Genomic DNA, 22,801 nt, shown 5'->3' with positions numbered 1-22,801 from the left:
GAAAGAGAAGATGGGATTACTTCAAAAACTTTTTAAAATATTAAATATGGAGAGATGTTGTTGTGTTGTTTGGTGCGGGTAATGGCCGAGAGCCTGAGACTGTTATTGTTATTGTTGTTGTTGTTATTGGATGTTTGCTTACGTGGTGAGGTCAACTCTGGGGTTATTCATCGAACACATGGTGAGCATAGATTCTAATTCTCTCAAATTCATCATATATATATATTATTGATGCTTGATTTTGATACCAACGATTACGTACGTGCAAAATGTTATAAAGTTACACGTGAAGTAATTATGAGTGTTTATGGTGCAATGATGAATTTGTTTGTTAATACGTAAATAACAAGTTGACAAGAGATATTTTTAAAGTGATTCAGATGCTAGTCGCTACGAGCAAGTCTTATGTCTACAGTTATTGTATTAATGACTTTCTCTTTGATCGTTAATGAAACAAACAAGGAGAACGATCACTCAAGGTTACAAGATTGTAGTGTTCTAAGAAAATGACAAACTAGTATCTTTTTAGTGATATGTCTTTGCTATTTTTGTTTTTGTAGAATAAGTGTGTATCTAACCTCCTCTTTGAGGAGTAGAGCCGCCTATTTATACTCTTTTCATTTCAATGTAATGAGTTTTTACAAGTTGTCTCGATTTGGTGAAGATCTTCCTTCATCCTGATTTGTTGGGAGCTTTCATCCATATTCTTAAATTTAATGAAATTGCGGTAGTTGTCTACGCAAAATATCCTTCTGAGTCGGTTTAAGGATCAAACATCTAATTTGTTTTTATCTTCTAATGCTTGGTGAATCCTGGTTGGTGGAGACGTCTGCTGAGTTCTGATTGGTGGAGATGCATGCTGAGATCTGATTGGCGGTGAAATCAGTTGAGTCTTGATTGGTGGAGATGATATCGACATGTCATTTCGGCATAGATATATATACTGACAACACGATTGGTTCCTAAGACATACACTAATAAAACTCCCACTTGCACTAGAGCCAATCGTTGTGGTATTTAATACCCATCTTCTCAAGATGATGATTCAACTGTTTTTGTGTCATTGTCTTAGTGAGTGGGTTAGTTACCTTATCCGCTAAAGGTGTTTTTTGCACCAAAATTTCTCCAGTTCCAACGAACTCTCCCAAAATGTGCTATTTACGTTGAATCTATTTTGATTTTTGGTGTGCTTTAGGTTCTTTTGCTTGTGCAATAGAACTATTATTGTCGCAGAACAAGGTTATCGGTTAACTCATGTTCGGAACCACATCTAGTTTAGTAACAAATTTGAGTATCTACACACCTTCTTTTGTTGCTTCTGAAGCGACAATATATTAAGTTTCTATAGTGGAGTCAGCAGTGGTTGACTGCTTGGTACTTCTTATAAATAGATGTTTTTAGCTATTATTTAAAAAGGGAGAAGAGGGTAGAGAGGAAATTAGCCTTTATTTGTAAATCAAAACAACAACTCTTGGGGTTTTGGTTCATCATCTAGGAAAGTTTTCTTTTATCTTTTTCTTAAACTTATGTTTACAATGGTTGTTTATTTTTATTTGATTATGAACTATATAAAGTTTCTAGGGCTAAAATGTAGCCCAAGTTTATGAATATGTCTTTGATTATTGTTAGTATTTGTTAAGCATTCTTTTCTAAGTTTTATTATGGTTCTTAATGCTTTAATTCTTTTGGTATTGAGAGTTGATTGATCTAATGGAGGTTAAGATCAAGAGATGATATCTAGTTGGTCCTATGTAATAAAACCATAGGTTGAACGAACGCTAGAGATGGATTACCGCGATTTGTGAGGCTTTGGTAAGTTCCATAGAGCGTAATGATCTCTTAAGACTTAAATCCAATTTAGAGATATCTTGGGTTAGTAATAAAAGGTTAATTCGGTAATTGTTCAAGAGAAAGTTATTGAAATTTTAAGGAGTTTGGCCTGTAGAAAAAACTTAATGATTTTAGCAATAATTATCAATACATAGGAGTAGAATTGGTGTGAAGTCTATGCCTTAGGTTTAGTCATATTGTTTAAACAACCAACCTTTTATTTGATTTGTGATTTGATATCTTTAGTTCTTAGTTTTGTTTTAATTTGTTATTTTTAGTTATTTCTTATCTCCAATTTTTGGTTAATCAAATAGTAGTATGATAGTTTATTTTGGTAATTCGTAACTAGTAATTCTCTAGGGTTTGATATCTGTTTACTCAAACTGTATTACTTGCACGATTTCGTACGCTTGCGAAACACTTGTCAAGTTTTTGATGCCGTTGCCGGGGAATTACTAATTTGTGTTACCAATATCAATATGAGTTATTTTATTGCTAATTTGATTTTGATTTTGTTATTTGTAATTAGAAGTTTTAACATCAGGTTTAGTTTGTTCTTTTTTTTTTTTTAATTTCTAGTGTACTAAAATTTTCTTGTTTTTAGGTCCTGGATCGTACACAAGAATTAGGTTCAATGGTTGATACAGGAGGAGAAGAAGTTCAAAAGGCACTCAAGGATTACTCAAGACCTACAATGGAGGGATGTGCTTCTAGTATTAGAAGACCACCTATTCAAGCAAATAATTTTGAAATAAAGTCAGCCATTATTCAGATGATAAACATTCAGTACAATTTGGAAGGTTGCCTAGTGATGATTGCTTTAGTCTGTATGAAAAGGGAGAAAAAAAGGTGAAAGAATTTGTTAAAGAATGTTGAGAAAGTAAGCTTCATGACGGATTTATGGAACTCATCTAATCAAAAGCTTAAGCATATGGTACTGATGGGCACTTCATAAATAGTAATTGGAGATTACAAAAACGAGCTTTGAACTTTGTTTATTTACCTCCTTCGTGCACGGGTGTTATGATTGCGGATTTTCTTTACAAGTGTCTAAAAGAATGGGGTCTGGAAACCAAAGTTTACACGATATCGATCGATAATGCAACAAGTAATGATGCTTCAATAAGAATCTTGAGAGAGAATTTGTCAATAAGTAGTAAGCTATTGTGTGGGGGGAAATTGTTTCACGTGTGGTGTTGCGCACACATCTTGAACCTAATGGTTTAAGATGGTTTCTTTGAAATAAAGTACATTATTGAAGATGTCTGAGACAATGTGGCATATGTGAAACAAACAGAGAGCAAACTTAGAACTTTTTCAAAGACTGTACAATTATTGCGGTTGCCTCACCGGACGCTGATTTTGGATTGCAAGATGAGGTGGAATTTCACCTATGAGATGTTGTCAACTGCACTTAACTTCAAAAGTGTTTTAAGAAGATGTTGTGAGAAAGACCCACATTACAGAGCTATTTGTCCAGAATAAGAGTATTGGGTAAAAATGGAACAAGTTAGTGAAATTTTGGATTCGTTTAGTACAGTAACTAAGATCATCTTCGGGAGTAATTACCCGACCACAAATAGGTTTTTGAGTGAAGTTTTTCGGGTGAAGGTGATGCTAGCTAACAAGGCAGCCCACGAAAGTGAATTTATACGAGGAATGGTGAAAAAAATGAAGAAAAAGTTTGACAAGTATTGGGGGGAGTGTAACTTGTTGATGTCTGTAGTTGCGGTTTTAGATCCTATGAGCAAAGTGACAATGATTAACTTTTGTTTCTCACAAATGTATGAAGAGGAGAAAACACTTGCGAATATTGATAAAGTTAGAGATGCCCTGTATGAACTTCGCCAAGAATAAATAGATGATCGCAAGCCTCCACCAACGCTCAACAAATTAGAGATAGTAGCATGGTTCCTTGGGTGAATTTACCACCGAGACCTATCGGTTCTGGTTTTTAGTTATTTACAAAACATTTGAAGATAGTTCAAACTATTCCTCTGAAAAAATTAGACTTAGATTGTTATTTGGCGAAGGCATGTTATGTGTTTGCTGATGGGGATGAAGATAAATTTGATGTGCTAGAGTGATGGAAAGCAAATATGTTGAAGTATCGTATATTATCGAGGATGGCTCGTGATGTACTAGCCATTCCTATCACCACAGTGGCTTTGGAATCCACATTCAGTGCTAGTGGTAGAGTAATTGATCCATATCGAGCTGCATTCTTGCCGAAAACAGTTGAAGTTCTCATTTGCAGGGCTGATTGGTGTTGCAACCTAAATGGACTTAAGATAAAGGATAAAGTAAGTTACCAACTTTCCATTATTAAATTTTCTTTTAAATATGTTTGTATGTTCATTTAATAGTTTCTTTTATTTAATATCTTAAACACTTAAAATAATCTTTTCCCGTACCAAATTTTAGAAAGGGGAGCAAGAAGTGGAGATACAACTTCCCATCAACTGAAGTTTTGTCGGAGTTTCGATTTGAATCACATTATGCTTCCCATAGGTATATATTAACTTGTCTGTTTGATGGTTAAGTTTGTGCATGTGGTTTAGTTGATAATTTTGGTAGTTATTAAGTGTGTGCAGTGTGCTGGGCCTGCTGGCTGTTTGAAGCAGGTTTTGTGGTCGGGTTAATTTCTGAAATACGTGATTATCTTTGTTAAATTCTTGAGTTGTGTTGTGTCTGTGGTATTAAGAAATATGAATCATGCACTTCTTTTATAGAAGAATATTTTGACACTTTTGTAGTGAACGATGAGTTAATGTGGTTAATGATATTATGATGTCGCTTAGGACGACAGATCAGTTCGCACTGAAAATTTAGGATACTTCTTGGGATTGTAGCTTTGTTGGATTGGTTGATTTTATGCATATGGTGCCGATTAGTGTGAGTTATTGAATTTTTTATTCTTGTGGGGAAGTTACAAGTGAGGTGTTATGGACTTTAAACCTTTCCACTGGGCATGTACTAGGACTGATCACATATTTGGTAGCTGTAAATTATCAGATTGGTCTTTACTTGTCTAATTTGAATACTTTATATAAGTTTGGGTTTTGGAAGGATTAGAAGTGTCAAAGTTTTTGTTGTGGATTGCAACTACTGTTTTCATACGAAAAAGCAGTTCTTTTTATTGCATTTATGGGGAATTTGAAACGTACCAAGCATTTTTATGTTAGAGATGAAAGCAAAAACCATGGGACTCACCTTACCTTGAGAGTATCTATGCTACTTTCCATGCATTTCCCTGTGTTGTATGAACACTGATCGATTGCTTCCCTTTCACAACACTAATTAAACTATTGAACCAAAGAGTGAAGATGGTTGTCACAGTTGGATCAATGGAGAAACTGTTCTGGTGTTAGTAATACATGAAGCATTTTATTCACTAATTTTTCTTTTAACTAGACAGGACTTTGATTGGATAGATATTTTCACCATTGACTTCTTTCTTTTACGCCTTAAAAAGAAAATTTTGGTAGTAATTGTGTGTTAGATGTTTTCTATCTTATAAGTTTAGTAAATTGGATGATGTAGATTATAAAGTTTCAGAATTAGGTTAGTTTTCGGAATCTTTTATAAAGAATTAAGTATGTATGTATGTATGTGTTGATGCATGATTTTTACACCAACTAAACACACGTGTGAAATGCTGAGCTGGCCTAGAAGACACACGTGAATATAAATGATAATTAGAGTAAATGCAATGAGACAAGCGTTTTTAAAGTGGTTCGGATGCTAAGGAAGAAAGTCCTACGTCCACTGTTATATTATTAATGATAGAGGTCAGGTCGCATGAGCTGACTGACTTACAAATGATGGTACCAAAAAGAGAAAGCTTTCGTATTACAGAGGGAATAACTAACAAAGAGTAAAATGTGCGAATCCTTTGAATGAGAGAGGAGCTCTCAATTTGTAGTAGGATAGATTAAGGCAGTCATCACTGAATCTGTGAGTTAGTGGGATTATTCATGCAAATCCTTCTTTATGTCACATTGCCCACCTTCTATAGTGATTTGCGGGATTTGGCGCAGGGATTAGACACGTGGGATCACCACAGCTCCTGGCAGGTCTGGCGCGCACCCACTATTCTGACAAAGGCAGGCTGCGGGTGAACCCATGTTCTAACTTTTGTACGCTGACTGGACCTTATGTCGGCCCTATATTTTTCGGGCATAACAGTATGTATTTTATTCTCTTCACTGATATTATGACATGTTGTGTTTGGAACAATAATAGGCTTATTAAATTGTTGATATTAATTAAGATATTGTTTTGGTAGTATAGCGTCTTTATGTGATTATTAATGTATCAATTATGCTAAGAGTAGAACATGCCTTTATAGTAATTGTTGATACAAAAATTCGCACCAACCAAGAGATCCGATTGACTTTGGTGAAATCGGAACGAATGTGGGTGTGATTACGAATAATCAGCGATGGATGAATGATAAATACAATAAAGTAAAAGACAATAAGATTTTTAAAGTGGTTCGGCGAGGTAACCTCTTATGCCTACGTCCACTGTTCTTGTATTTGCTGTGAGAGCTTACAATAAGAGTTCTATGGAAATTTTCTAATCAATTTTTCATCATTTGAGAGGGTTTATATATAAAGTTTGTACAAAGGAAAAAGCAAAATAAAGAGATCACAATTGATTTGAACTGTAACTCCGATATTCTCGCGATTGGGTGATATGATTGTGCAGAGATTGCTATTAATCTGGTTATTCTCGTAATATCTGGAATCTGAAATTATTTGGGAGTTGATTGAATGATCATTGGGGTTGTTCGCGACTAGCTTGTGTTGGGTCAAATTATATGTTGACAAGCTTATGTTAAGTCGGATAACCCGTAGAGTCGAACTGATTCTGGGTCGATCTAATATCTTTCAACTCACTGAGCTTGATTGATAAATCACACACAATAATAGTATAGCTCGTTTATGTGAGAATTAATGTAATAAAGTTTACCTTTTTTTTTTTTTTTTAATGCAGATCTTCTGTTGAGAATCTTGTGATTTAATGCAATTTTTTTTCCCAATTTGAGTGCATTGATGCTCTGGAAATTTAATAGTAAATCATAATGTGAATGAGTACTGATTCAAATTTAATTGGTGGGGGCCAAGTTTAAATCACAATCAGTGGCTTATGCTTCTCCGATTCAATGCCCCAACCTCCATTTTTTCGGCATCATATTCTTCTCCATTTTCCTTTTTTATTCCATTCGAAATATGTTCTTAGATGATGTTGCTTGGATTAGCTCAAGAAAATAATATGATTCGATCTCAAAGGATGGATCTTCTTTCACTTCAAAATAAATATGATATGCACTTTGGACTCACAATAGTCCTACCTAAGAATAGTTTCTTATCCAAGCGGGCTCAAGGGACCCTAAAAAAAATGGCTTAAAAGACCGAAATTTATTATAAACAAAAAAATTATTTCTTTAGTAATATACAAGATTGAAAATTTTGAATTTCTATTAGACATGATTATTTGGTATAAAATGTTATTTGTTGTTAATATGGTTAGTAAATATTTACAATATAAAAATATGGACATTGTTGTTGTAATAGATCAGTTGAATGGTCTTGTTTCATTTTTTTGAAAAATTTAGAGAAAATGGGTTTACATCTTCTATGATTTTGTCTAAAGAGATTGCAGAGCCAATGAATATAGAATCAAAATTTTGTGAAAAATGTATAATAAAGAGAAAAAAAAAAACAATTTGATGAGAATGAAAATGAAGAGATGAAATTGTCTGTTGAAGAATCTTATTTACGTTTAACAATGTCACAAGAAAGATTAAGTAATTTGACTATATTATCAATTAAAAAAAAATTGAAATAATTTTTTTAATATGTACTTATATTATTAGAAGACCTTTAAAGTAACTCTTATTTAAAGTCACAAATGTTCTTGATACGACACCAAAGCAACTTTTGTTTTAAGGTTGCTACTAGTGGATCCTTTTTGTATTAACCTATTCTTATATCTTAACTTGATCTAGAAGAATTATTTGAAATATGTAATTAGCATGAGGTTGCTTGGATTAGCTCAAGAAAATAATATGATTCGATCTCAAAGGATGGGTCTTCTTTCACTTTAAAATAAATATGACATGCCCTTTGGACTCACAATAGTCCCAAGGCGGGCCCCAAAAAAAGCTTAAAAGATCGAAATTTATTATAAACAAAAAAATTATTTCTTTAGTAATATATGAGATAGAAAATTTTGAATTTTTATTAGACATGATTATTTGGTATGAAATGTTATTTGTTGTTAATATGGTCAGTAAATATTTACAATATAAAAATATGGACATTGTTGTTGCAATAGATCAGTTGAAATGTCTTGTTTCATTTTTTTGAAAAATTTAGAGAAAATGGGTTTACATCTTCTATGATTATGTCCAAAGAGATTGCAGAGCAAATAAATATAGAACTAAAATTTCGTGAAAAATGTACAATAAAGAGGAAAAAAAAAATATAATTTGAAGAGAATGAAAATAAAGAGATGAAATTGTCCGCTGAAGAATCTTGTAGAATATATTATTTCACATATTTAGTTAATCATACCATTTCCTCACTTCAAAGTAGGTTTGAATAATTTGAAATATATAGTGATAATTTTGGTTTCCTTTATAATATAGAAAAATTAAAATTGCTTGATGATGATAATTTGAAAAAAAATTATTTAAATCTTGAAAACTTTTTAAACATGACATGCTCTCTAATATTAATGGTCTAAATTTATATTTAGAATTAAAATTTTTAATAGAAATTATAAACGTGGAAATTAAAACACCACTTGAGATACTAGATTTTATAAAAAAGGAGAATTCTTTTCCAAATGTATGGATAATTTATAGAATACTATTAACTATTCCTGTTACTATAGCTTCAATAGAAAGAATCAAAATTAAAGTTAAAAAAATCTTATTTGCATTCAACAATACCATAAGAAAGATTAAGTAATTTGACTATATTATCAATTAAAAAAAATTTGGTTTCTAAACTTGAATACAAAAATTTAATTAGTGATTTTGTATCCAAAAAGACAAGAAAAATAAATTTGAAATAATTTTTTTAATAAATACTTATATTATTAGAAGATTCATAAAATAACTTTTGCTTAAAGTCATAAATGTTCTTGAGACGTCACCAAAATAACTTTTGTTTAAGAGAAGACACCAAAGTAACTTTTGTTTAAGGTTTCTACTAGTGAATCCTTTTTATATTAACCTATTCTTATATCTTAACGTGATCTAGAAGAATTCTTTGAATGATGTAATTAGCATGAGGTTGCTTGGATTAGCTCAAGAAAATAATATGAATCGATCTCAAAGGATGGATTTTCTTTCACTTTAAAATAAATATGACATGCACTTTGGACTCAAAATAGTCCCAAGGCGGGCTCAAGGGGGCCTCAAAAAAAGGCATAAGAGACGGAAATTTATTATAAAAAAAAAAATTTTATTTCTTTAGTAATATATGAGATTGAAAATTTTGAATTTCTATTAGACATGATTATTTGGTATGAAATGTTATTTGTTATTAATATGGTCAGTAATATTTACAATATAAAAATATAGACATTGTTGTTGCAATAGATCAGTTGAAATGTCTTGTTTCTTTTGTTGAAAAATTTAGAGAAAATAAGTTTACATCTTCTATGATTTTGTCTAAAGAGATTGCAAAGTAAATGAATATAGAACTAAAATTTCGTGAAAAATATACAATAAAGAGAGAAAAAAAATAAAATAAAACAATTTGATGAGAATGAAAATAAAGAGATGAAATTGTTTGTTGGAGAATCTTTTAGAATATATTGTTTCACATATTTAGTTAATTATGCCATTTTCTCACTTCAAAGTAGGTTTAAATAATTTGAAATATATAGTGATAATTTTGGTTTCCTTTATAATATAAAAAAAAAAATTAAAATTGCTTGATGATGATAATTTAAAGAAAAATTGTTTAAATATTAAAAACTTTTTAAACATGACATGCTCTCTAATATTAATAGTTTAAATTTATATTAAAAATTAAAAATTTCAAAAGAAATTATAGACGTGGAAATTAAAACATCACTTGAGATACTAGATTTTATAAAAAAAGAGAACTTTTTTTCCAAATACATAGATAGCTTATAGAATACTATTAACTATTCCTGTTATTATAGTTTCAACAGAAAAAATCAAAATTGAAGTTAAAAAAATCTTATTTGTGTTCAATAATGTCACAAGAAAGATTAAGTAATTTGACTATATTATCAATTAAAAAAAATTTGGTTTCTAATCTTGAATATAAAAATTTAATTAGTGATTTTGTATTTTAAGAAAAAATAATAATAATTTTTTTAATATATGTTTATATTATTATAAGATGCTTAAAATAACTATTGTTTAAAGTTATAAATATTCTTGAGATAATGATAATAAAGTAACTTTTGTTTAAGGTTGCTACTAGTGGATCTTTTTGTATTAACTTATTCTTATATCTTAACGTGATCTAGAAGAATTCTTTGAATGATGTAATTAGCATGAGCAAAATGTGCTAAGAATATATTGATACGCAAAAGCCGAAGAATGACATGCACTTTTACTTTGGATTCACTCTCGCTTACTATAAATTCTTCATGTCTTCGGTCTTCCATTCTCAGGTCGTCGGCTTCTCTCTCCAACCGGAAATCAGTCCTCCTGGTAACCCTCTTTTATCTTATTCAGCTCATTCCTTTTCTTGTATTATCATTGGCACCACTGACTCATCACCAACTAACTCTTCATGTAGGTTTTTCTCCGTTCACTTTCATCTCCTACAATTCGTACGTACGTTTTGCTCAAATTCCGTTGCAATGTCGTCGCTTCCAAGCCTCCAAAATTCTCACTCTATATCTTACCTCTCGCAACGAGAAGCTGCCGAGATTGACGAGACTCTCATGGGCCCTTTTCGCTTTAGCGTTGATCATCTTATGGTGACTTAATTCATATTCACTGTTCATGAATTCTCCTTTACTATAGCTTGCTGAATAACTTCAATTATATGACTATAAAAATCATTCTTATTGTAATTGTAGGGATTGGCTGGTTTGAGCATCGCAACATCCATAGCTGAGGTAACTATACATTTTTATTATTATTATTATTATTATTATAGCTGATTTTGCGTTACGATGTCATGTTTACGTGGACAAATTTTTTGACAGGTTTATAAACCAAGTGAGTTTAATCGCGTTCTTGCAATTTGCGGTCCAGGGAACACAGGAGGTGATGGTTTGGTAGCTGCTCAATATTTGCATCACTTTGGATACAAACCTTTTGTTTGTTATCCAGAGCGTACGCCAGAGCCACTTTATACTGGTCTGGTTACACAGGTATGGTGTGATGGTGGAGTGGGTTAACATAGTTTGTATGGTTTCTGATTTGATGTAGTGAATTTGTAGCTTGAAACACTGTCAGTACCTCTCGTGTCAGTGGAAGATTTGCCTTTGGACTTGTCCAAGGACTATGATATTCTTGTAGATGCAATGTTCGGCTTCTCTTTTGATGGTAATTTTTCTAAGTCTCTGTTCTTATTGATGAACAAAGCATTCCTCTAAAATTAATGATACTATTAGTCTAGTGCCCTTTTATATTAAGGTTATCCACATAGATATCTGATAACAGAATATGAGAGATAGATGAGATAGGCAGGTGTGAAGATGAAAAACTATCGGTAACAAAGCATGGTAAGGTGGTTTTGAAGACTGACTTTACCTTTTAATCGAGTCCTTTTAAATAACCATAGTATTTCATTTTATGGTTACATCTCTTTCAACATTCATCTGTGCATATGCGCACACACGCATGTATATGGTATAAAATTATCTCTTAGTAACACCAGGAAAACTCAACTCTATAAAGTACAGCTACTTGAATTCCTTTAAACAGTTTACATTCAATAGAGCACAAGTTAATTGTATAGCCTGGGTTTTGATTTTACACGGCATGGGGTTTTAGTGGATCATAGCAGTATTTTTGGATGTTAATGATATGGTTTTGTGTAGTATTTTTTCCCCCAATGTTTTTCATATCTTTGTGGACAACTGATCTACTTTATTCATGGTGCAAGTTTATTAATATATCTTCTCAGTTTTGTGTAGAAAAAAAAAGAGTCAAATATGAGTACCAATATATGAATTGCATCAAATTAAGTAGGATTTAGCGGCTATATTGATTAGGGCCATGTTTCTTATCTAGAAACACCTCATATGATATTTAGTGTCATTTAACTTCAACTTGTTAAAATCCTTAAGGCACCGCGAGGCCACCTTTTGATGATCTAATTCAGAGACTGGTTCGTTTACATAGTTATGATCAAACAGTACAAAAGCACCCAGTAATTGTTTCTATAGATATTCCGTCTGGATGGCATGTTGAAGAAGGAGATACTGGTGGTGAAGGCATTAAACCCGACATGTTGGTATGTCTGCAATGAAGTCTTAGTTGATTTTCTAGCCTCAATATTTTAGAATGCAGTTAAATTTATCAGCTAGCCTCAGAAGAATGCAGTTTTAATTTATAAACTAGCCTCAGAACTTTAGAAGAATGCAGTTTTAATTTTAGGGTATACCCAGTACGTAATTGAATTTTTATTTTTCACAAGCTGTCTTATTAATGCAGCTTTTGGCGTTTTCTAGGTTTCTTTAATTGCCCCAAAGTTGTGTGCAAAGAAATTTAGTGGCCCACACCACTTTCTAAGTGGTAGATTTGTCCCTCCAGTTATTGCAGATAAATATAAGCTTCAGCTTCCACCGTACCCTGGCACTTCTACGTGTGTGCGAATTGGAAAGCCTGCCCAAATTGATATATCAACTCTGAGAGCAAATTATATATCTCCAGAGTTACTTGAGGAGCAGGTGGAATCTGATCCCATTGATCAGGTATGAGTTCAAGTGAAATAGTGGAGCATGGCACATTAGTTCAATACTTACTGCTGCCTTGAGGGTTGAGAAAAATTTTCTTAGCCATTGTTAGAATAACTTTCAAAACTACTTATCATAAGTCAATCTGTCATTTTGCAGTTTTGGAAATGGTTTCGTGTTGCAGTGGCTGCCGGCTTGAAGCTACCAAATGCTATGGCCTTGTCAACTGCTAGCAAGGACGGAAAAATGTAACTTTCTCTTCTTTCAATGGGGTTTTTTTTTTTAATCCATTAATTGTAACTCTGGTCATAGGATTAACCTAAATGAGTGAATTGACATGTTAAACACGATATCTTTATACATTCTATGATAAGAATCTCGGGCATCTATAAAGAGGATTCAATATGATAAATATGTAATTGGGACACTGGTTTCTCTGCCATGCAATAAACTAGCATGGTGCCAAGAGATGAACTAATAAACACGAAAGGGGATTATATATATAAAAACATGTGATGACAATCACAGCTTAACTTATATGTTCTCGACATGCTATATGGTTTTTATTGACCCCTTTTAATTCACTCTTCTTTACGTTATTCTTCTGCAGCTCTTCAAGAATGGTCTCAATGAAAACAGTTGATAAGAATGGTTTTGTCTGGTCAGTGATGTTCCGCTACCACATTGACTGTGCTTCACTCAGCATTTGTTCTTTTTTTCCCTCCAGTCAAATGTTTTCCCCAACCCTCTTTCTGAACTCCTTACTAAATGTAGGTATACCAATTATGAAAGTCGGAAGGCGAATGATTTATCTGAAAATCCCCGTGCAGCTCTTCTTTTCTACTGGGGAGGTCTAAATTGGCAGGTAATCCGAGTTTGGCGCATTAGTTTTGTCCTCACCGTGGTCATTAAGAAGGTTTTGAAAGAAGGGTCATTTTATTTTCACAATCCTTATGCGAGGTAGTCATTTCACTTGATGAAAAGTAGTTCATGCCTTGTTAATCGACAAACTCGATCTATCACATCAAATTCTAAAGCTTGGTATGTGAAACTGCCATGGAATAGTTTTCATGCTAAATTTAGCAATGTAGACATGTCAACCAGGAGCAAGCAATAAAATTTTTTTTGGTATAATAATATTATTGTGGACATATATGGAATATGGTGCTTGATGCCTTGACGTCTAGACAATTTAATTAGGTGCTTACAGATCATCTAAAAAAATTTACTCGAAATTGAAGGTCCGTTGCTATCAAGAACATAGTTTGGTCAATTAATGTGCTACAGAAGCATTTCATATGGACAATCTCCTTGTCTTAAGACCATTTTTAATGTTTCACTTTGATGTGCAGGTAAGAGTGGAAGGATATGTGATAAAACTTTCTGAAGAGGAATCTGAGGAGTACTTCCATAGCCGTGACCGAGGATGTCAGATCGGATCATTAGTTAGCAAACAGGTATACACTTGATCATCCATTCTGCTAGATATTAGAAAACTACATGATATGTTAGCATAAACTTAAGATATCACTTTTTGCTTCATTCAGAGTTCTGTGATTCCTGGAAGGCATGTTCTACATCAGCAGTACAAAGAATTAGAGGATAAATTCTCTGATGGGTAAGCCATTAGCTGTAAAAGTGGTTATTACTTTGCATCCAGCTTTTATTTTATATTATTCTGGACAATTATTTTCCATCAGTATGCTTCAGCTGATTCCAAGCCATGTTTTCCACTGTTACCTTTTGCAAAAAATATTTCCTGTAAACCCAGAAGCGCTATTTTTGCTTTAATTTAACATTAAAATATTCAAAACTTAAGATCAAATTAGTTGACTATATCGCAAATGGCAATCATATAAAGTTCTTCCTGGGCAAAGAAGAGAAAGAAAGAAAGTATTCCATGGGAGAAATTTCATATTAACCTTTTATTTTAATTTTTTAATTATTTATTTCCTGTAGACGTTTAATTCCAAAACCAAAACACTGGGGAGGATACAGGCTTCGACCAGAGATTTTCGAGTTTTGGCAAGCACAAACGTTTCGTTTGCATGACAGGTAGGTTTATATCATTCTCTCCTTATACTAAATAAAATATGTGTAAGAAAGAGTAGAATGGCTTTGGGCCAAAGTCTGTTCCAGATTGGATTCAATAGAATCAGTCATGTATGAACCGTAATATTAAGACCGTACTGGTGTGTTTAGCACAACGTATCGGATGAACTAGTTCCTTTAGACCATAAAACTTAAGTGGTTTTTTATGTGCTTAATTTAAAGGACTGATGCTTTATTCATTGGTAATGAATATTTTGTTGACCAGGTTGCAATATTCTCCTCAAGAAGTAAATGGAAAGCGAGTATGGATAATCAACCGCTTGGCTGCCTGACTAGTATTTCCAACTTCTTCATTATGAATTTCATCAGTCATGACAGATGAAATTTTTTTTTTTTTTTTTATAGCCATATAAGTGTAATTAAACAATAAATGATATAATGAGTGGCACAATAACATGTATTGGTGCTCTTTTCAGAGTGCTGATAATCTGTAAGATAAAACTGAATATATATATATATATATATTGAAATTCAGTGGTCATAACTACTTTGTTGATGTTCCTACAGATTATAGCTACAATAGTCACTCTAATCATTCAAATATTACTGTTGTCATTATAGGTGAATTCTAATTTCTAATTCTCTTTGTTCAGTAGGAAAGAATCAGTGATCATAAATTTCTGTTAACAGGATATGATTGCCATTATATTGGCAGTGAACTGATTAGGACCTAGTGGTTTCATACTTGCTTTGCAAATTGCCATTGTCAGTGAAGCCAAATTCCTACTGGACCTTCCTTTTATTCTTGAGTTCTCTATTCGAAAGGGAATTGTCTGGTTTTGCACAAAATTACAGATTTTCTAGATTCTTGTTCATAAAAGTTTTGACCTGAAGCTCAATTGGCTGTATGCCCATGCTACACAGACACCTTTTTTCTGTGGGCTTTTTAACAGCTGACACAATGAGTTTTTGGCAGTTGTGATGGTATGGCACTCAGGTCTTTTCCTTTAATAGCTACAAATGAATGCCGTTGTCATAATTTATGGTTTTCTGAAATCACAAAAATCTGTGTCAGTATATATATAGCAGAAAAAAAGAAAAGAGTTAGCGTCTGTTTAGTTGAGATGAAGTCGTCTGGATGGGTGTGTATCTTTCCTTTCATATTGGTGTAACTAGTTTACATTAACAACTATAAAGTTTTCTTTTTAACTCTTAAAATGTTACTTCTACTCCATATAATTTATCTTAACACTTTAAGATATTTTAATTAAATCCATTTAATTATTACTTGGCCATTTTAACCTTTAAAATATCATGAATAATTTTTATGTAAAAATTACTATAGAAAATCTGTCATTATCCTCAGAAGGTATTAGCCCTCTTCGGATAATCATTTATCTCTCTTATCATTTTCTAACTTCATAAGGCTATTGGTGTGACCATGTAAGTCCACCGTGGATTAGTTGTGAGCTGGTTCCGAATCAATCTAGAAACCTGTCAAGAGGCCCAACGACTATGATTAATATTTAGCAATATGCCATTGTCCCTAAACCACGATGAAGAAAGACTTTATTGAACCTTTTTCAAATCATATGTACCATGCAGATAAAATCCCTCCAATGATATAACCAGATCGAGCACGGATTCATGGAACATCAAGATCCTAAACTTGATTTGCTACCGAATCATCGATCAGTATGTCCAAAACTTATCATCTCGAATTTACTTTCGTGTGACTAATGATATACTTTGGCCAGAGGTTTTAGTTCTTGACATTTATCGACGTTCGTCTAGGAACCCGGATTCGGATGGAGTCAGTGGTACTCCTGATCCTATATTTTTGAGTCAATGGATCCCATTTTGGCTATCGTTCGTTTCCGCATATGAACAACTCATGAAGAAATAGGCTTTATCATATGAAACATGACTAGGTAGTCTCGTACTTATACACTATATGAACCATATGCATACGCATCCGTATCAGATCTGACCACAATGTCTTAGGTCAAAGGACTACATCACACATTGATATAACCAAATGATAAATCAATGCTTTTCCAAGTGATTTGTCGTTATTTGGTCACGTTTGAAAAATAGTTCATCAACTGCTAATCCATACTAATGCCCTAATGACATGACTCTCATCGTCCTTCGTACTTATATCAACTCATGATATCTTTCGAAAACATCTAGTATGCTTACTATGCAATATAGTTGCTCAAATAATATTGCTTTCACAGGGAACCTTTTGATAAGTCTATTTACTGATTAAATGAATTATTTGGACAATTCATATACATACTTTATTTTAAATGCATGACAGAATAAAGGAAACAGTTTATATATACGAATTAAAAAACTCTTTCTTCTATTATTTATAATATATTGATATAAGATAAAATGCTCTGAAACTGACAACATGAATGGTTTCTAGGGCATACACTAATAACAGTTGCCCAAAGTCACATGGAAGAGTAGACAGATGCCTATAGAAGAGATGTCAGCCTCTAACTAGGTCATTCTGTGTTTCTCAAACTTCAACTCTACAAGTTCAAATCACTGGCCAAGAAGTTGAATGAAAAACTTAGCCCTATGTTTTATGGCCCCTTCACTGTTATAGAAAAAAATTGGGCAAGTGGCTTATAAATTGGCACTCCCCCCTTCTACTCGTATCCACCCAGTATTCCACATCTCTCAACTAAAGAGAAGTTTGCACAACTTAGTTCCCATTTAACCATTGCCACCCTTTCTCACCAAAGACCTGGAGCTTCAGGTACAGCCAGCTGAAGTCCTCTCTATTCGTACATTGCTAGATGGTTCCAAAGAGGTGCTCATTCAATGGCAAGACCTCCCTTTCTTTGAGGCTACCTAGGAGTCCTATGATGTGACTCTCCAATAATTTCCCCTCTTCCCCTCTTACACCTTGAGGACAAGGTGGCTCTTTAGGGAGGGGGGGATTGATAGACCTTTGATCACTCACATATATTTGAAAAAAGAAAAAAGAGAAGGGCCAGTAGAGGCCAATTGAGCGTAGGGAATTAGTTAGGAATTGTTGAGTTGTTGATCCACGTGGCAGGATGTAGAGAATCTTCAGAGTGGGGACTAAAAGTGTATTTAGCTGGATAGAAACCATGTTTTAGGTAGTTGTTATTTGGGAATAGTTTTGGGAGGCCTCTAGCACCTCGAATTGCTAGAAACCATTTTCCTTTCACGTATTCTTCATTTTTGCTTTCTTTTCCTTAATTTGTCTATTGTGTGCTATATTTTCTTCTTGATCAATATAACCTCGGTTTTCTTAAACTGATTGAGCTTTGTGAGTTGCTTGGGTGTTGGATTATCATTTTGTAGCATGAAGAGAAAACAATGGTGCACATGGAAAGTGGGTGGTTTTACAGAGTTATGGTCTCCGAAGTTACATCAAAGATGCATTGGATAGTGTAGTGCATGCATGTGCCACTCTTTCTTATGATTTTCATTATGTTTCTCCTTTATAGTACTTATGCAACTATATATTTTAACAACCAATCCTATAAATATTATTTGAAAATTTTCATGTGTCTGGGCTACAATTTAAAATTGTCACCTTTACTCTCTAAAACGTATTTTGGAACCACTAGTAGGTACAAATTACTTAACCTACTCCTAAACTTCGCCTGTATCACTTCTGAGTCTATGTTTTTTTGTTTTTGTTCTTTGTTCTTTATTCTTTGTTTGTCATGTCTAACCACTAAATGACTTTGTGAAGGATCTTGATGTTAGAAAGTCAGGAGTATGAAGACCCGTAAGGCCTGAGTTTTGATACATCGACAGAGGAAGTTATGAGAAAAGCTAATTTCAGGGTCAGTATATTCATAACTTACTCTGTTCCAGTTATTTTTTACATGAGAATTTGTCTATTCTACAATTCGAAGATATCTACAAAACCTTGTTCTTATGTGGGATTTGACCCTTACTTTTGGTCCAATTGGATTTGTGTTTTTGCTCCACTGCTCTCTATATAGCTTGCTCATCTTTGTTACCTAATCAACAATAGTTTCCTTGCAACGCTTTATTTAATTCTATATAAATATCATCATTATCTGTTATATTTGCTTGTTGAGGAACATAACCTTCTCTCTATGTATTATTATATGCAGAAAGTCATATTTCTTACAAACTTTATCACAGGAGCTGGAAACATTATCAAGAGGAGTAAGGTAACGTAGAGTGGAAATTTATTGAAAGGAACTTGTTTTTGAATTTATGATCATCATGAACCTTTCTTTTAATTGCTTTTGTTGGTCATTGTGAAGACTGACATTAGTGCCAAGGCTCAGAGGAAGGTTGCAAGGGAGATCAAAATAGCCTGAGAATTTGGACTAAGGCCAATGCTATGTGCACTAACCATTTGTACTAATCCAAGTATTAACATTGAAAATTTGAAATTCTCTTAAAAAAAAAAAATTTAAATGTTCAATGTTAGTACTTAGATTAGTACAAAATGGTTAGTGCACATAGTATTATTGTTTGGACTAATGCCTTTCACAACTATGGGAAGAAAATCATTTGTGTTTGGAAAAACAATGGAGGATCTTGACGAGGATTACGAATATGAGACTTATGACTGTTGGGCCAGGGTCCCTTCTATGTGAGGTGGCCCATTCAAAGCCCAATAGAGCTTGTAGTTAATAAAAAGAAAAAGAAAAAAAAAAGAAAAAGAAAGGAAGTGTGAAAAAGTTGCCGCAGTAGACAAAGTAGAAAAAAAAAAAAAAAGAGAGTGAAGGTTTTTCATCTCTGCACAGTTTTCATCAAACATGTGATCCTGCTTCGTCTGTGGTTGGATTGAGCTCAAATTTGGAAGAAGCACTCATGACACAAGGAGCTACAATCTGAACGGTGAAGATCGGATTTTGAGTTCTGGAACTGGTGTTTTGTATCTGTGAACAGTAACCTCGGGTTTTGGTGAGATCTTTCCAACATCCCTTTTTGTTGGTCATGTTTCTACTATGATGATGATATTATTATTGTGATTGTATTTCAAGATTTGGTTGTTCTTAATGTTTGTGTTTGCTGGATGTATCTAGTAAACTAAAAGAATCAGACATTACTTGGTTGATAGCGGAGGTTTTTGAGTGGATTTCGATCCTATGGTTTTTCCCTTTGTATTGAAGGGTTTTCCATGTAAATTTTGGTGTTCTTTGTGTGATTGTTTGATGCTGAATTTTTACTTTACTTGTGTGATTATTCTCTAGTTAATTTTACACAAAATTGGATCCTTAGTTTGGCACAACAGTGGTATTAAAGCCTAGTTGGTGGTTTTGTGTGTGTATAGAGATGGATGTTAACACCAGTAAAATGATCAATTTGGATGCGGTAAACTATTACGCATGGAAAGGTAAAATGGAAGATCTCCTTTATTGTTAGAACTATCACACTCATATTTTAGGTGATTTAGCTAGACCTGAAAATATGAAGGATGATGAATGAGCTTTGTTGAATATGCAAGTATGTGGGTATATATAGACATGGGTGGATGACAATGTCTGCAATCTCATTTGGAATGAAATAAATGCTTATGTGTTGTGGAATAAGCTAGATGAGTTATATGCTGGAAAAACGGGTAGCAACAAACTGTACTTGATGAAAAAGTTTATGAACTTGAAGTATAGAGATGATACTACTATTATTGACCACTTGAATGATATGCAGGGTATTGTTGATCAATCGGCTATTATGAAAATCTCTTTTGAAGATGAGGTATTGGCTTTATGGCTCTTAGGTTCCTTGCCGGATAGTTGGGAAACTTACAGAGTCTCAATTATAAATTCTGCTCCAAATGGAATAGTATCCATGGCTTCAGTTAAAACTAGTTTGATGATTGAAGCAACAAGGAGAAAGAATGCAAACTCTTCATCAGGTGATTCAGAGGCTTTTGTGATAGAAAACTGGGGCAGGAGAAAATTTAAAGGCTCCAATCATCGTGGCAAATCCCGAACCAAGTCCAGAACAAAGAAGGATATTGAATGTTATTATTGTGGAAAGAAAGGTCACATGAAAAGGCAATGCTGGAAATGGATGAAGGAATAGGGAAAGAAACAAGGGGACAATGAGCAGAAAATAGATGAAAGCAACATAGTGACAACACCTTAGAAGAATTTCTCATTATTCTTTAGGGTGACATGATTAATCTTACTTGCCAGGACCCTAGTTGGGTTATTGACAACGGTGCCACCATACATGCTACCTCTAGAAAAGATTTCTTCTCATCACCAGGATCTTTTGGTACGATGAAGATGGGAAATAATGGTATGTCCATGATTATTGGTATAGGTGATGTATGCTTGGAGATGAGCAATGGTAGCAGGTTGACTTTGAAAGATGTCAAACATGTTCCCAATATCAGGATGAATCTGATTTCAGTTTGATGTGCCAGAGAGAGCTTGGAGTGGGAAAATTGTTGTCTACAATCACTTGAGAGTGTTTGGATGTCAGGCATTTGTGCATATTCCCAAGGATGAAAGATCAAAGCTTGATTTGAAGACCAGAGCATGTATTTTCTTGGGTTATGGGAATGATGAGCTTGGGTATAGATTTTACGACCTGGCTAGACAGAAATTGGTGAGAAGTAGAGATGTTGTCTTCTTTGAGGATCAAACTATCGAAGACATTGATAAAGTTGTTGAAAAACATGAACTTTGCAATGATAGCCAATTTGACATAGAGCTAACTTACAATCACGATGATTCTGATCAAGAATTGAAGATGATCAGGACTACACAGGTAATGATAATAAGTATAGAGGTGCTGACAGGCTTGAAGAGCAACTTGAATCAGAACCACCATCAAAAGCGGCAGAATCATTGCCAATTCCAGTTCAAAATCTTGTGAGAAGGTGTGAAAGACAAAAAGTACCTTCCAGGAAGTATTCTCCTTTTGAGTATGCACTGTTGACAGATTGAGGAGAACCTGAATGTTATTAGGAGGACATCGAAGATGAGAAAAATGATGAATGTCTGAAAGCTATGCAAAAAGAGATGAAATCCTTGCATGAGAATCACACTTATGAGTAAATAAGATTGCCTAAAGGTAGAAAAGTTTACATAATAAGTGGATTTACAAGTTGAAGAATGATAAGAGCAGTTCAAAACCGAGATACAAAGCAAGATTAGTTGTAAAGAATTTCTATCAGAAGCAAGGGATTGATTTTGAAGAAATATTTTCTCTAGTTGTTAAGATGTCATCTATTAGAGTGGTGCTTGGCCTGGCAGCTAGTATGGATTTGGAAATTGAGCAAATGGATGTGAAAACAACATTTCTTCATGGTGACCTTGAAGAAGAAATCTATATGGAGCAGCCAGAAGGGTTCTAAGTTGAAGGGAAGGAAAACTTGGTGTGTAAATTGAAGAAAAACTTATATGGCTCTATGGGTTGAAGCAAGCACCTAGACAATGGTACAAGAAGTTTGAGTCTTTTATAAGGGAGCATGGCTACAAAAGGACAACCTCTGATGATTGTGTTTTCATAGTGATTTCCTTATACTGCTTATATATGTTGATAACATGCTAATTGCTTGCTACAATGTCGCTAAGACTGACAAATTGAAAAATGAGCTAAGTAAGTCTTTTGCTATGAAAGACTTGGGAGCAGCAAAGAAGATTCTTGGAACGGAAATTAATCGAGATAGAAAGGCTAAGAAGTTATTGTTAAGAAAAAAATGTCACACAATATAGAGAAATAGAAATTAGAGAAGTAAGAACACAAACTTACAACACAAGAATTAAGTGGAAACTCCAAAATCAAAGAAAAACCACTGTCGTTGCCAAAGACAACCCGAGAAAATTCACTATGTGAAAAAAAATTACAATCACTCACTCTCAGTAAACTTTCTCTCACCCAAAAACAAAAAGAATAATTCCACCCAAGAGAATAATTAACCTAAGAGAATTTCCACACAAATTCTCTATCTCAAAGATTAACATAAAACTTCTAATTTTCTTCTCCTATGGATACTCTACTCTTTTCTTTTGGG

At 33.5% G+C, this 22,801-nt stretch overlaps 1 protein-coding gene across 1 annotated transcript; it reads left to right on the top strand.

Moving 5' to 3' along the window:
* The first annotated feature begins 10,692 nt into the window (after positions 1–10,692).
* Positions 10,693–15,135, top strand: LOC116129511 (pyridoxine/pyridoxamine 5'-phosphate oxidase 1, chloroplastic-like). The gene is made up of 13 exons (XM_031415247.1): positions 10,693–10,812; positions 10,915–10,953; positions 11,044–11,211; positions 11,281–11,386; positions 12,133–12,299; positions 12,517–12,759; positions 12,901–12,989; positions 13,352–13,402; positions 13,516–13,606; positions 14,094–14,198; positions 14,289–14,359; positions 14,701–14,796; positions 15,059–15,135. Exons 1-13 carry the CDS (start codon positions 10,693–10,695, stop codon positions 15,123–15,125), a joined length of 1,413 nt encoding a protein of 470 aa, XP_031271107.1. The 3' UTR covers positions 15,126–15,135.
* The last annotated feature ends 7,666 nt before the right edge of the window (positions 15,136–22,801 follow it).

This window comes from Pistacia vera, unplaced genomic scaffold (genome assembly GCF_008641045.1).
Source record: "Pistacia vera cultivar Batoury unplaced genomic scaffold, PisVer_v2 Contig212, whole genome shotgun sequence".
Taxonomy (NCBI): domain Eukaryota; kingdom Viridiplantae; phylum Streptophyta; class Magnoliopsida; order Sapindales; family Anacardiaceae; genus Pistacia; species Pistacia vera.
Note: the sequence above shows the minus strand (reverse complement) of the source record. Positions and strands in the feature narration are given on the sequence as shown.

What these genes read in the sequence shown, in the direction of transcription:
- LOC116129511 (XM_031415247.1), top strand. Translation starts at nt 10,693, where the DNA reads ATGTCGTCGCTTCCAAGCCTCCAAAATTCTCACTCTATATCTTACCTC. An exon ending in GTTCGGCTTCTCTTTTGATG is followed by an intron (nt 11,387 to 12,132) that starts GTAATTTTTCTA and finishes AAAATCCTTAAG; the next exon opens with GCACCGCGAGGCCACCTTTT. An exon ending in GCATTAAACCCGACATGTTG is followed by an intron (nt 12,300 to 12,516) that starts GTATGTCTGCAA and finishes GGCGTTTTCTAG; the next exon opens with GTTTCTTTAATTGCCCCAAA.